The sequence below is a fragment of the Panthera uncia genome, chromosome C2, assembly GCF_023721935.1.
Source record: "Panthera uncia isolate 11264 chromosome C2, Puncia_PCG_1.0, whole genome shotgun sequence".
Classification (NCBI taxonomy): Eukaryota; Metazoa; Chordata; class Mammalia; order Carnivora; family Felidae; genus Panthera; species Panthera uncia.
The window spans coordinates 58,257,289-58,273,506 of record NC_064810.1 but is presented as its reverse complement, the minus strand read 5'-3'; the positions used below and the strand labels follow the sequence as shown (position 1 = coordinate 58,273,506).

Genomic DNA, 16,218 nt, shown 5'->3' with positions numbered 1-16,218 from the left:
AAAGAAAGCTAATACAGAGGCCAATTCAAGGCACTATGGTAGTCTATGTCAAGTTATGGAGTGGGGATGGGATGTTCAGGAAGAACTACCCAGAGGTGATGACACCAGAGCTGAGGAAGGGAGACTGTGTTTCAGGGGATGACCCAAGTGGAGCAATTAGTATTTGCCAAGGCACACAGGAAGAGCATGGCAAGTGTTTCAATAGGGCAAGGTTACTTGCATTAAACAGTAGAAATAATAACAATATTAATTGTGATAGGAGTAAGTACCTGTATGCCAGACACTGTTCTAAAGCACCTTACAACACTGAGGTAGAGACTATTATTTTCATTTTACCCATAAGGACACTAAGGTTTGGAGAAGTTACGTAACTCTCCTGAGAACTAGAGCTAGAATTAGAACCTTGGTGGTCTGTCTCCAAAATCTACGAATTGCCTCTGTAGAATTGCCTCTTCACTACAGTGAAGGGCTTATTCAAGTAAGGTGACGTCATTGTGGCTGAAGATAAATAATCTATTAGAAAGTTATTAATAAGGAGAGGATCAGCAGAGCTTGCGATACCATCTTGTCTTAAACAATGATAGAGGACGGGGTTAATAGAGTCAGAGGGGCTCTAAGTTTCTTTGATGTGATGGCAGTTTTCCTGTTGGTGAAGACAGAAGGACCTTCCAGACAAGGTAAATCCCGTCTTCTGTGTTTCAAACGTCACACTTTGCATTTCTTTTATTTCATTTCCTCCTCCCCCCAATGTCTGATGTGCAGATGGGGGTCTATGGGTGGCCTCAGTTACTACAACTGTAAAACGCCTTGAAGTAATTCCAAACTTGGTTGTGCCGCAGAATCCCGTGGGACGCCCAAACACAATGCAGATTCCTCTCCTCATTCGGAGATTCTTATTTAGTAATACTGGGATGGGGCTTCCACCCACCCCCAAACTCTTCCAAGTGAGAGACTCTGAAACACCGCCAGGTTTTGGTGATTAGGGACTCTCCCAGTCCCCGGTATTTGGTGCACAATTCGTGAAGGCCCCGCCCCCACCTCTGGGCCCCGCCCCAGCACCACCCCTTGCCCTCTTCCTCCCCCAGATCTCCTCTCACCTCCCCTCCCTCGGTGGCTCCGTTAGGCCTCGCCCAGCTCCGCCTTTCCCAGTACCTCCCCCGCGTCCCAAGATGGCTACGGTGCCGCCGGGCCCGGAGCCGTGGAACCGCGTAAAGATCCCGAAGGCGGGGAGCCACAGCACAGTGACGGTAGAGGACCCCGATGCGGCGCTGGGTGAGTGAGGGGACCCGGCGAGCCACAGACGTTTCCGGAGGCGGTGTCTGACCGGGCCCAGCGCACGTGCGCAGGGGGCGGGACTTCCTGAACCCGCGGGACACTGGGAAGGGGCGCGGGGCAGGATCTGACTTGGGGTGCGTGGGCTACCGAGTTACCCGGAGAAGCCTGTGGTGCTTCTGACTTTGGCGTCCCCCATTTAATTCACTGTACCTACCTCACGGCCTGGCTGGAGCGATGAAGGTCCGAGGCCCAGCCCTGCGGCCAGTGGGCGGAGAGAGGTGGACGTGGCTAGCGTTAGGGAGAAGTATTGTCTGGAAACCCTGGGCTCCCCACAGGCCACCACCGGCCCCGTTCACCCTGAAGTCTGTTGCCTGATCTTCTAAGAGGGCGCTGGGGCACCCTGGATTTAGACTGCAGTCCTTCTGCGCCTTTAGTTCCTTATCTGTAAAACGGGGTTAGTCCTCCCTACCTTCCACCGGCTTTGGGAGCATCTAATATAATTAGGGGAGAGTGCTCTTAAACGAAGGTGTTTTACCAATAGTACTGCCGTTTTTAGGCAGTAGGGCCCAATAGTTAGGAGCCAGATTGGGTTTGAAAATCCAGGCACTTCGCTTTGCTGGAGCTGGGCAGGTTGGGAAGTGTCGTTATTTAATCTTTCTGTGCCTCCGCTCATTTTTAAGTGTGGATAAAGAATAGCACCTGCCTCAAAGGGCTGTTTTGAAGAAGCGTTACTGTTATAAAGCATTTGGAACAGTGCCTAATGCGGTAAATAAACACTCAAATGATAGTTAATATTAAATACAACCTATCTAATCGTGACATCCTCTTCCCCATCCATCCCCAGGCAGTTTACAGATCAATCTTCCCTCTTATTCTATTCAAAAGTTCCTTAATTTTTTCAATGTTTATTTATTTTTGAGAGAGAGAGAGAGCGCGCGAGCATGCGTGGGATAGGGGCAGAGAGGGAGAGACACAGAATCTGAAGCAGGCCGCAGGCTCTGAGCTGTCAGCACAGAGGCAGATGCGGGCTGGAACCCACTAACGGTGAGATCAGAGACCATGACCTGAGCTGAAGTCTGACACTTAACGCACTGAGCCATCCAGGCACCCCTATTCAAAAATTCCTTAACAGGATTCCTATCAGGCATGGAAATTCAGTAACTCATTCCCCATCCTCATGGTAGTCCATTCTGGCTTCATATAGTTCGGACAAAACAAAATTAGGTTCTCCCTGTTGTGTAGGAATCTGCCTTTGTGTTATTTCCATCTAGGATGATAGTGCTACCCTTAGAGCCACAGAGAAACACATGAACTCCATCTTCTACTTCACAGCTTTTCGGACTAGGAAGCTGTTATTTTGTTCTGCTGAGCATCCTGTGTCCAGTCGGGCATGCATCAAATAATGTAACTTCCAGTTGCCATAGTGGTTTCTCTTTTCTGAATATATTCTTACCTTAAAGTACCACTGCTTTTAGGAGTATGAGTTTATTCATTCTGCCTTGCTTATGTACATAACTGGGGATTTAGAGAAGTGTATAACAGGTACCCGCCATCAAGGTAAGTAGGTGTACACCACATGATGGCAAAGTCTTCATATGAAAGATTATTAAAAATCATAAAAAAATGTGTTACAAAAATATACTTTCTTGTTTAGCAGTTGTTCTCTTAATGATTTTGGACTTTGTATCTGTCACCATTTCCATCTTCTCACATACTTAGAATCCTTAAATATGTTCTTATAGCTAAAGCTGGTTATATTAATTTGTTCTTAATCCCCTTAATAAGGAAAGATGTTCCTTCACAGTGTTTTTATATAATATACTTAATGTAGAAATACATATTGAGTTTTTTTTCAAAATTTTTTAACTTTTATTTACTTCTTGAGAGACAGAGCATGAGCGGGAGAGGGGCAGAGAGAGAGGGAGACACAGAAGCTCCAGGCTCTGAGCTGCCAGCACAGAGCCTGATACGGGGCTCGAATTCACCAACTGTGAGATCATGTCCTGAGCCGAGGTTGATGGTTAACTGACTGAGTCACCCAGGCACCCCCAAATTAAGTTTTATTAAATGTCTCTGGTTTAGACCTTTGTGTTGCAGCTGTAATTAGAGAATGTGGTCTTGTTACACTGTCACTGAAGAGCCAAACCCTGGATGCAGAAACAGATGTGCTATGTGCAGTCCTTTACAGCAATCACTACAGGATGGGCCACCACAAGCCCCATTTAGCCCTCAAACAGGTAAGGAGGAAGCCCTGTGTTTATGACTCAACGTGTTTACTTGGTGAAAATGAGATCATACTGCCACTTAATATTTTGTTATGTATGGAAACTTAGTAAATTACTTGTGACTTAATAGATCTTCAGTCCAAAGCTGCATGTGGGCTTTCATCCCACATGCCCCCCACCCCGAAAGCATTTCAAAACGCAACTTCTTTAGAAAGGAACTATGTTTAATTCTTCCCCAGTCTTGTTTCTAGTGGGTAATTTTTATGAAAAGTTTTCTTCATTATATGTAATCTATATTGAGAATGCTTTTGCCTAGTTCACAGATACAGTGATTTAAGCAAGACAAAGTGCCGGATTAAAGAACAACTTCCTGAGCATAATCAAAATCCTAATATCATAAAAAGAACAAAGTCACGGTTTATATATTGTGGGACATATAATCTAATCAGTAATATATTAGAGTAAATGGCTATATAACAAGTTATGGAAAGTGGTTTCCTATAATTTTTAGATTGGGCCCTCTACACTACAGGGCTGAGTCTCCTAAGCTGGGTTCTTTATAATCTCATTCATTCATTCACTTTATTAATTCTGCAGGTATTTTGTGTAGCCCCCCCCCCCTTTTTTTAGAGAGGGTGAGGAGGGCCAGAGAGAGAGAGGGAGAGAGAGATCTTAAACAGGCTCCATACTTAGCACAGAGCCTGACACAGGGCTCCATCTCACCACCCTGACATCATGACCTGAGCTGAAATCAAGAGTCTGACACTTAACTGACTGAGCCACCCAGGCGCCCTTTTTTGAAACTTTCTATGTGCCAGGTACTGTGCTTGGTGCTCAGTATACAGGGTGAAGAACACAGACGTGTTCTCTAACCTTACAGATTCGTGCTTTCTGGTTAATTTTCTGCTCCCATTACTTAAGGCAAAAAAAGATGGGAGATTTCTTCTTCAAAGAAAGATTTGGGAGCATGGTCTTTTCCTAAGTTTTCTTCTCTGGGGCAGCTTTTTATCTCATGAGTCTTTTACTCCAAAACCAAACTTGAATATATTTCAACTTGAAAGTGTCAGATTGAACCTGCTTTTCCTTCTGGCTTTCCAAGCTGTGAATAATTATCCAGTCAGAAAAATCTGGTGTTCCATTTTCTCTGCTTCTTCCTCTTATGTAGCTCTCCCATTAAGTCAATTGGTTAGTCAAAAATTTTCTATGCTTCTACACCCTTATTTTAGTTCTGGCTGCATCTTCTTTTTTTAGACCATGTCAACTTTTAATTGTCTTGCTATCCTAATTGATCTTTCCTCAACTCCAGTCTTTCCTACACTCTGACATATTCTATATGCCAAAGCCGAGTTAATCATCGTAAAGCACAGCTTTGATTTTTATTAATGGTTCTCTATTGGCTCCTGAGTAAAGATGAAACCTCTTAGCTTAGCTTGTAGGATCCTCCGTGATCTGGCCTTTTCAGTTTTCTGTAGCTCAGGCTTCTCTCTCACCTTCATATATTTTATATTCCAGACAACCTGAACTCTTCACAAGTCTCGTGCTCATCACATTTGTTCTCTCACCTGAACATTTGCTTATCTGCTTCTGTATATTTAGCATGCCCAGACCCTCCATCTCTGCCTGGTAAAAGCCTTGCCATCCTGTAAGTCCCATTTCAAGCTGTCCAGCAGTGATAAACTTCTTCCCAAAGAGTAACATGAGGGCATATTGTAGTAATCTCATTTTAAGTTGCATTTTTTGATTATTAGTGTGGTTGACCTCTTCTTTTTATGACTGTGGGCTATTTGGGCTTCCCCTTTGTGGTTCTCTTATGGTATTGAGTTCAGTCTGCATGTGGCAGTTATTTGTGTATGGTTTATTTTTCCTGCCGTCCCTTAGAGTAGGGAACATGTTTCATGCTCCTGCAACTACCATCTCCATTACTACTGCTGCCTTAGACCTGCTTAACATTTCCTTATTTACTCAGTACTGTCATCTACGTTATTTTTTCTCCCTTCGGAGAAAGCAGAGTAGTAGAATTACCCTATCTCTAATATTCCCATAAATGAAGCACAAGAAATAGTCAGTTCCTCTTTCTGTGTGACAAGAGAGTATATGAAGACTGTTATGTTCCTCCTTGTTCTGCCTTGCTTAAATTCTCAAAATGATTTTCCCTTGTTTTTTATTTTTGAACCGTAGTTCACTTACTATATTTCCCAAGTGCTCTCCCATCTTGGTTTGTCAGTACTTCTCTCAAAGTATAGGATCCAGAATTAAAAACTGAAAAGATAGGAGCTAACCCCAGAGAATTTGAGGATCGTTGCCTTCACTATTCTGAAAGCTATGCTGTTATAACAGAATCAATACTTAAATTTTTAGCATATATATAGCGTTAGCAAGATATTATCTTTGCCAGTGTCAGTGCCCATCCAGATTTTTATACTCTTCAAAGTCTGGATGCCATCCCATGTATGCCTTTTGTGTGGTATTTCCTGGAGATCATAGAATTCTTAACACATTTTGTAAAATGGATAGCTTTTTGTTGTTTTTGTTATTAAGTAAAAATGCTACTGAGTGCCTTCTTAACACTGTGCTAAGTACTGAGTTATAGTGGTGGATAAGATAGATGAAATATACTGCCCTCATGGAGTTTACACTGTAGTTGAGAGGAGAAAGGCCATCAGTCAATGCGTCCATCGAAAGTGTCATGGAGAAAAATAAAGCAGGAAAGGGTAGAGTGCTGAGGGGACTGCAATTTTAAATAAGGCACATCTTTTATTTCAGCATTTAAATATTTTGTATGACTTCTTATTTTTACTACTAGGTTTTTAGCAGCTAGAGATGGGGAGTGTCATATACTATTTTTTTTCCCAGCATGCCTTGCATAAAGTATCCTGTATATACTTGTAAAGTGAGTAAATCACTTTGCTCATCTCTGAGGCCATTTACAAGTTGTTGAAATCAAGTAGTTAATTAATCTACTATCTTGTTTTAATGATCTCACTGTGAGAAATCATGTTGGTTCAGAAAAATGATAATCTTGAGAATAATCTCATACTTACTTGAGTGCCCTTTATAGCATCAGTCACATCCTGGCATATAGTAAATTCTTAGTTATAACTGGGTTTGAGAAATGTGTTCAGGTGGGTTAATTTCCAATTTTTGAGCAGGAGCAATTGCTTTGGGCTACAGATTATTTTACCTAAAATGAAGGTATTCTGTGGTGTTCAGTGTATTTCCATACTTTGAATTTTTTAAAAAATTTTTTACATTTATTCATTTTTGAGAGACAGAGAGAGAGCACAAGTGGGGGAGGGGTAGAGAGAGAGGGAGACACAGAATCCGAAGCAGGCTCCAGGCTCCGAACTGTCAGCACAGAGCCCAACGCAGGGCTCAAACTCACAAGCTGTGAGGTCATGACCTGAGCTAGAGTCCGCCACTTAACTGACTGAGTCACCCAGGCGCCCCTTCCCTAATTTGAACTTTTGCGTATCTTTGTTTTCCTCATCACATCAGTGGCCATGTCCGTATTCTATGAATTTGAGCTACTCTTCCCCTTCTAGGTTGAACAATGTTTAAAACGTTTGAAAAACATGGATTTGGAGGGTTCAATTCAACATCTGTCTGAGTTGTTTTCTTCCAAGTAAGTGGTCCAGCTGCTTTGTGATGGGCTTTGTGGTGGGCTGGGAACTCTGTCTTTAGTGTGGTCTCTCTTTGGACTTTGCTTGGTGCTGGGATATAATCAATTGTACTTCAGTTGTGCAGATTTTGTCTTAGTAACAGGCACCTGGTATTTGTGAGAATCTCTCCTCTGTTGGCTTGTGGAGGGATGGCAGGATACTGACATCTGGGTCACAATAGATTACATTGAAATATCAGTGTCCATCAACTTGAGTAAGTCACTGTTGAGCAGAACTACTTCAAATTGAGCTTCAAGCTCACCTGCACTTGAAAACTGCTATGTAAGAGCTTTATAATTAATGAACTTTAAGAATAAAAAGAACATACTTTTCCATTTTTTGTGAAGTGAAAATCATCGTGTAACTACCGAAGCGTATGTCATCCCTAGCCAACCAGTGGTTGAATTGGTGCTCATGAAGATTTTGGGAGCCTGCAAGTTGTTACTTCGCCTCTTGGACTGTTGCTGCAAGACATTTCTGTATCCTTGAATCAACTGAAATGCCTTCCCCTGAATTGGAATTGTTTGGATATATTTAATAGTATTTGTTTGAAAGCTAGGAGGTTTGTAGAAGTTATAACCTATTCTTAAAATTTTGCTTCTTGGCCTCCTTTTTCTAGTAGTTGCTTGATACAGCCATTGCCAGAGACTGCCAGTCTCTTTCTAACATGTCTTATCATAAGGGCACTGATAGAAATTCTTAATCTTAGAAGTAAAATAATGAGTGTTCTTGCAGAGTACATGTTACTTTAAGTTTCCATGCCTGAAACAGAACATGTTTGTTTTTTAATTTGTTTTTAATGTTCATTTATTTTTTGAGAGAGAGAGAGAGACAGGGTGTGAGTGGGGGAGGGGCAGAGAGAGGGAGGGAGACACAGAATCTGAAGTAGACTCCAGGCTCTGAGCTGACAGCACAGAGCTCGCCCGACATAGGACTTGAACCTGCAAATCCTGAGATCCTGATCTGAGCCAAAGTCGGAGGCTTCACTGACTGAGCCACGTAGGCGCCCCCAGAACATGTTTTAAAGCTTTAATTTCTTCAAGAAAATTCTATTTCCAATCTGTTTCTTTCATAAATGTAACTTACAAAACCCAGTTACTTTGGTTTTGTTTTCAAACTTTAACTTGATTCTTCAGCTTGACTGTGAAACATCTAGGTTTACAAGAATTCATTATTTTAAACCTTGTGATGGTTGGGCTGGTGAGCAGGTTATGGTATGTATGCACCTACCTCTGAAATCCTTCATTTGTTTTTCATCTAACTCCACCTAGGTTTCTCATTAGTGGTTTTCATATTTGTTTTCCTGTGGGATGCTGATGGTGCAGGGGTTCCATTTCTTCACTTGGTCAGAGTTTATTTGGGATGGATTAGGAACTAGAGTGTTGATGGTTATGTCCTCGATGTCTTAACCTGGGTAGCTCAAGTACTATTTCATCTTGTTTATTCTGCTTATTCTTAGGGGTAACAACATTAGAACTACTAATAACTAACATTATTTTAAAATGTCAAACCTTCCATTCTTTTCTATAATGAAAATAGCTTTAATTTTTGCTGATTATAATAATAATACATGCTTATTTTAAGACATTCCAAAAAAAAAAAAAGAGTGAAGAACCTGAAATTTACCTAAAATCTCACCACACTTAACATTTTGTTGCGTATCCTTTGAGACATCGTTCCATGTAGTACTTAAAGTAAATTTTGTACTTGGATTTTTCTGTTTGGGCTGGACTAATCTGGCTCTATGCAAATATGTCCCAGAGCGTTTTTTATCTGTAGTGGCAGATTGATCGACATTTATTTTCAGCTTTGAATCTGTTGTGGTTATTAAATAATCTGCAAATTATAATTACTGGCTAATTCATGACCTCCTCTTCCTCTAGGGTTCTCTATAAAGGTGTTTTAAAAAGGCTGACTTCTTTATATGAGCCATTGTTTGGATTGCTTCATGAAGTCTCTAGGATTCAACCACTGCCTTACTTCAAAGATTTTACCTTTCCTTCTGATATTGCCGAATTTTTAGGACAGCCCTATTTTGAGGTCTTTAAGAAAAAAATGCCCACAGCTTTTGCAGCTAAAGGAGTAACTAAATTGTTAAATAAACTGTTTTTAACAAAAAATCAATCACCAAGGTCTAGCAAAGAAACTGTACACAGAATTTCCAAAAAAGCTAAGCAAATGAAGATCAATATACAGAATAATGTGGATCTTGGACAGCCAGTAAAGAGTAAGAAAATCTTCAAAGGTAATTTTTTCTGAGCACATACTCATCTAATTCCCTTTATTTCTTTTGTAGTAATTTGGCAAGAAATATTATATACTTGAGAATTCATTGATTTGAAAATTGTTTGCTTAAGTTTTTGTATCTGTGGTCTCTCCACCTCTACAGAGAAGTCATCAGAATTTGATTTGAGAGCTTTCTGCAAACAGCTGAAGCACAAGGCTATTCAGGTTTGTCTGGCTTCTATTACTATGGCTTATGATTCTGCTACTTTATAAAGTAGATACCACTTACCAAGGGCAGAGATTGAATCCTCTGTTTTTGTCACCAGCTCTCGGCTTAGGGCCATCTTAGTTCTCAGCCTGTTTCTGAATGAATACAGGCACTCCCAAGGGACTGAGTGTATCCAGGAAATTCAGTTTATAGAATGCCTCCAGAAACATTTTACTAAGCATTTCACTAGAATTTTAAATTGCCCTTAGGATCCACTGCAGGTGTGGATTATATTAAGAGTATGCACTTTGTAGTCAGACAGAAATGGTTTGAGTCCTGGCTTCAGTTGGTACTAGCTGTATGACCTTATATAAGTTTCTTGACCTGTCCAAACCTCTGTTTTCTAATAACAGTATGCACCTCATGGGATTATGCAGTTTTAATTCATGTAAAGTATGCAAAGCACTTAACTGTTGTTAGATGTCATTAGCTACTTTTTTCATTGTTACTGTCATCCTTGTCTTTTGTCATGAGGCTTCTCTTTCTTTCCCTGTCAGGGTTCAAGTTTTAACATGATTCCTCTTAGTACCTGTAAATTCTGTTCTGGACCTAGCAACAGATAAGGACGTCAGTGTCACCCTCTTTCATGTGGTAACTACTTGACTTCTGTTACCATCTGTTCTTCTCAAATTGTTTTCTCCTGGTTTCTCGCATGGATTATTTCTTTGTTCTATTTAAGAATTCTTAATCATTTCTAGTAAGTCAGAGTACTTTCTTGAATGTTTATAAGGATTCTAGCTTGGATCTATATTCTGTCCAATTTATGAGTTCCAGAGGGAGGAATCATCATCTTCATCAGTGTCATCATCATCATCGTAATAACAGCTAACACATATACTGCACTTACTCTATGCCAGGCAGTGTTCAAAATGCTTTACATGTATTAACTCCTATAAACCTTGCAAAAGCCCTGTGAGGCTGGTGATATTATTACTGTTTCCATATTTCAGCTGAGAAAATTGAAGTATAGAAGGGATAAGAAATTGCTCAGGCCACACAGCAAATACGGGGCAGAGCTGGGATTTGAACACAGGCACTTTGGTTTCACAGTCTTTGTTCTTTACCATTACATCAGTCCCCCAAATAGTTTTGTCAGCTGTCTCAGGAACTGTAGCTCTCTGCAGTCCATCCTGCTGTTCCTAGGTGAGCTGGTTTTGAAGCTGGCTGGTTGGTCAGCTTAGTCATGACTCATTTCTAGCAATTAGCACTAACATGCTCAGCTTGTTTTCAAGGTCAAATTTCTTTTATCGATCACCAACACAAAGTATTGCTATGTCTCTACTTTTACATTTTCTATTACTTTTTTAATGTTTTTCTTGAGTGAGAAATTTGGAAGAAGGTAAGTTTTGAATGAAGGATGAAAGCAAATCTAGTGAGTGGCATATTTTCATAAACAATAAAAGTTGGTACAATTCAAACTCCACTTGATATAGAAAGATGGGGTTGAAGAGACAAAGGTGCCACATCAAAACATGGTTGAATTGGAAATGATGCTCGGTTTAAGCATTTTTAACATATTTTCAGCAGCCATCCGTATCTCCATGCATTTCCAGTGACGTCTGTGACCCAGTGTTGAGGGTAACTTAGGGTATAGAAATAAGTGGAAAACAAATCTGTGGTAATCCAGTAGTATCTAGGAAAAGGTCTCTTCAGTGATTTTTTTTTCCTAGATAGACTTTGACCAATATTTATTCATTTTTATGTATAGGTTAAGTAGGTTATCTGTCAGAATATTTATAGTATACTTCCCATCTATGTTTCCCACCTGAATTCAGTTACAGATGAGATCTATTGTTGCACAGAGGGGAAAAACATCTTGTGTTAGGAGCAGTTGATAAAAAATTAAGTTTTTTGAGACAAAGAAAAGCACAGTGAGCTTAAAAAAAGTTTTCCTTCTTAAGACGTTTTCTAATTCTCATGGTGAGTTAACTTTTCTTTGTTGTTATATATTTGTAAGTCAGTAACAAATCCAATATATTTTTTTCACCTTTCCATATTTCAGGAGACCAGCGTTAAATGTTCTCAGTCCAAACTAAAGGCAACCAAACATTCTTCTCAGAGAGCATCAGGAACTCCCTGTGCCAAAAGTTTTGTGCAAAGATTTCGAGGGGCTAAGACTTTCACTCAACTTTCTGAAGAAATCCAAATGGCAATTTTGTGGTGCAGGAGCAAAAAACTCAAGGCTCAGGCCTCCTTTCTGGGTAACAAACTTCTTAAAAGTAACCGGCTTAAACATGTGGAAGCTCAAGGCCATAGGTAGGTATATAATAAAAATTATATCCTTAACTTTTGCTGTTGTCATTTAGGCAAACCTATATATATTCAAGTCAGCTTTTTTAAAAAAATGGTACGTCCAGTAGCTCTAGGGGGGCTAAAAGAGGGATCTATTCCAAATGCAGTTCTGTTTGCTTTTGTTGGGCACAGCTTTATTATTGAGAGGAAGAAAGTTAACTTGGTTAATTGGATTTATTCACTTATACTCTTCCCCATTCCATCTGTTAATTCAGAGAGGCTTAGGAGTGTCTGTGGTATGTTAAGCCTGGGGATGCTCCTGTGTAAGACAGACTTAATTCTCATGGAGCACTAGCTCTAGCCCTTGCTCTCGTAGGAGAGACAGCCAGTCTGCCCGCAGCTTCAGCATAGCAGGATGAGGATGTGAGAGCAGAAGCAGTCTGCCTCTTACAAGGGCACACACCAGACTCTGGGGTTAGGGTCAGGTCATGTTCGTTCATGGGTGCCAGATTCTCTGGGTATTGATTTCCTCTTCTTGTGGTCCTTAGGGTCACAGAACCACTTAAGGATGATTATCTTTTATTGTGACCAGTATTACTTGAAGCACTACAATGAAGTTAGACACTTTAGGATTTTATATATATTTTGTATATAGTTTATATATTATGTATATATATATACATATTTTATACATTTTATATATATTATGTGTGTGTGTGTGTGTGTATATATAAACTATATATATATAGTTTATTTAGAGAAAAACAGAGTGCAAGCAGGGGAGGGGCAGAGAGAGAGGGAGACACGGAATCCGAAGCAGGCTCCAGGCTCCATGCTGTCAGCACAGAGCCCAATGTGGAGCTTGAACTCACGAACAGCGAGATCATGACCTGAGCCGAAGTCAGATGCTCAACTGACTGAGCCACCCAGGCACCCCTAGGGTTTTATATTTTTATTGAAAAATAATAGATGCCCACGGTAACAATTTCAGAACACTGGCTGCAAAGATCAACAAAAACAAGTTTTGATTAAGAGCTATGAGAGAAGTTGTTAAGTATTCCTAAGGGATGAAATTGTTGGAAAGATATCTACATTAGCGTCCCTTAAAGACCTGTAGCCATCTAAAAAGGATCTATTCTAGAGTGGAAAACTCAGCCTGAGACAGAGATGATAATAAATAAAAGTTAATGAGAATGGTAACAAACTAGTGTTTATTTGGTTCAACCATTATTCCATACCCCACAAAGATAGCGCTCTTTCAAACTGCCATGTTTTGCTGTTTCAATAATATATTTATAGTCCAATTTATAATTTATTTAATGTACACGATAACTCTCTGAGACAGGCAGTATTACTCTCATTTTGTAGATGAGGAAATAGGGGATTTTGATTAGGTTGTTACAGATGGGAGATCTAGAACTCCATTCAGATCCTCTGATTCTTCTTTTTTCATTTTTTCTATTCCCATTTTAATTAGGAGGTACACTTAAAAATTACCACTTACAGTAAGACAAGTAAAAGGGTTTGGAAACTGACCATGATTCACTACATTATAATGGGCTTTCTCAAAGTTATGTACTTATTTAAAAAGCAAAAGAGGGGGCACCTAGGTGGCTCAGTTGGTTAAGCGTCTGACTTCGGCTCAGGTCAGGTCATGATCTCACAGTTTGTGGGTTCAAACCCCGTGTCGGGCTTCATGCTGCCAGTGCGGAGCCTGCTTGGGATTCTTGCTCTCTCCTCTTCCTGCCCCTCCCCTACTCACGCTTTCTCTCTCTCAAAATAAATAAATAAATAAAATTAAAAAAAAGAAAAAAGAAAAGGGAAGGGTGATGGGGTAGAAATTACAGACCCATGCTAATCTTTTGAAATCTATCACAAGTGGTGAGGGAGTTAGCAAGGTACTGATACACCTTGTGGCAGTATACCTTATTCAGAAGCAAAACACCTAAAATTATCAGCTATTTGAGTTCTGAATTCCCAAGCTTGAAGATGGTACATGAATCACAATTAGGGTAGCCCAATTGGTCTATGCCAGAAGCTCTATCTTTTCATTCTTAAACTCTCTCTTCACATTTACTCCTTTTCCCTTATTTCCTTCTACAACATGAAGTTGTTTATCCAGATATGAAAAATCCAAATTTTCCTAATTGTGATATATCCTTTCCTCAGCTCCACCCCTATTACATTATGAACAGTAGTTATCAGGGAAAAGCTCTGACACTAAAGTGTGGAGGTATCTCACCATTCAGCTACCTTGCTAGGCAGTTGTAGGAGCTACTTTACTTTGGGAACATAATGGGCACATATTCGTCTACAACCTGAGTCAGAGGAAACCTTTGCTCTGAAAACACAGATTTGGGTTCAAGCTTCTATTTATTTTTTCCGATGATTCTGGGGTTGTACACGGGCACAAGACTTAGAGATAAATTGTGTACTTTTCTGTTAGGTGTTGGTAAAAGGAAGACAAAAGTCTTTGAAAATGTTTTCTGTGTCTTAATCCCAGATTTTTCCTTTCTCTTATCCTTTAAAGTTTACCAAAGAAACTAAAGTGCATAAAAGCATCTATTTGCAACTGCCTTCTTCGTGGCTCAGGAATCAAGACTTCAAAGCATCATTTGAGACAAAGAAGATCTCAGAGTAGATTTTTACTGGGACAGAAGAGACTGCAGAGAAAGTTGCAGTTGACTCTTTCAAAGGAAATTCAACAGTCCCCTCAAGGGATGCAGAATGCTACAGATAGCAGAAAATGGAAACGTTCACACTATTCAGTTCATAGAACTGATCTCTACCCCAACAATAAGCAACTCTTGAGGAGCAGAGTTTCAAATCCTGTCATACAAACTAAAGAGAAACAAATTCATGAAAACCTTACAGGAAACAATGAAAATGAAACTAACTCATGGACAGTGATGCAAATGAACAAACATAATACATCAGGAACCATTAAGGAGACAGATGACATTGATGATATTTTTGCCTTAATGGGTGTTTAAATGCTCATATATGAGACATTTAAGCGCTTAACAAACTGGTCCAGTGTTCTGTTTTACGTGGAACTTGCTGAGTTCTGGAAAGATTTGGAAATACTACTTGGACTCAGAGAGGAGCTTATTTAGTGTAACGCTGTACAGCAGTAATGTCAGTTCAATAAATATTTATAGTAGCTCTGTGTCATTTAATTGACAAGTACTTGACTACTAAATAGTCAAATTTTCACTTTGTACCAGGGGTTAAGATGAAAAAATTTACCATATCCTGTCCTTGAGAAGCAGATGTAATTCCTTAATTAAAGCTGGTGGGTCCCTGGGGCACCTGGGTGGCTTAGTCGGTTAAGTTAAGCATCCCAGCATCAGCTCAGGTCATAATCTTACAGGTTCATGAGTTTGAAGCCCACGTCACGCTCTGTGCTGACAGCTCAGAGCCTGGAGCCTGCTTTGGATTCTGTGTCTCCCTTTCTGTCTGCCCCTACCCCACTCGTGCTCTGTCTCTCAAAAATAAACATTAAAAAAGAAAAAAAAAAAAAGCTGGTGGGTCCCTTAAAAACTGAATAATTTTATGATTTACCAGGGAATTAGGAACTGAGTAATTAGGTTGATAAAAACCTACTCTGTGCCTTAGATATATGGGGATGGGCTGGGATGGAAAGCAAAGTATCAAGGAGTACTTAAAAGGTCACTTTGGTCTTATGGCTCCATTTTAGGTAAGTCCCCCTCTGAACACCAAGGTTTGTAGCTTCTAATGGTTGTGCATATAATTCTTGATTATATACTAGAATTAATCATCAAAAAGGACTAAAAAAATTTGCCACTAAGTGTATTATCAGGGACTGGTCACAACCATTATTTCACTTCATCTTTTCACCATACCTCACAGGAAGGCATATTAAAATGATTTTGAAGATCTCTAAAAGTTTCTGGGGTTTTTTTTTTTTTTTTTGGTTTATTTATTTGGGTGCCAGTGATTAATTCCAAATAGACTTTTCTCCAAAAAGGACGTACGGTGGCATATAGTTATACATGAAGTACAAGATAACAAAATAGAAGTAGATGAGGAAGTCAAATGAAAAATAAAGCTTATTGGGTGCCTGGGTGGCTCAGTCGGTTAAGCACCGAATTCTTGATTTTGGCTCAGGTCATGATCTCACAGTTTGTGGGTTTGAGCTCTTTGTGGGTCTCCATGCTGATGGTGCAAAGCCTGCTTGGGATTCTGTCTCCCTCTCTCTCTGCCCTCCCCTGTTCTCTCTCTCTCTCTCTCTCTCAAAATAAATAAGTTAAAAAAAAAAAAAAAAAGAAGAAGAAGAAGAAAAAGAAAGCTTAGTTTCCACAAAATAGAC

General features: G+C 40.0%; 1 protein-coding gene across 1 annotated transcript; it reads left to right on the top strand.

Annotated features, from left to right (window-relative positions):
- Positions 1-941: 941 nt before the first annotated feature.
- On the top strand, positions 942-16,192 carry NEPRO (nucleolus and neural progenitor protein). Its single transcript, XM_049628182.1, has 9 exons — positions 942-1,272; positions 3,358-3,512; positions 7,043-7,122; positions 7,507-7,638; positions 8,296-8,373; positions 9,043-9,404; positions 9,549-9,610; positions 11,656-11,909; positions 14,416-16,192. Exons 1-9 carry the CDS (start codon positions 1,170-1,172, stop codon positions 14,876-14,878), a joined length of 1,689 nt encoding a protein of 562 aa, XP_049484139.1. The 5' UTR covers positions 942-1,169; the 3' UTR covers positions 14,879-16,192.
- Positions 16,193-16,218: the final 26 nt, after the last annotated feature.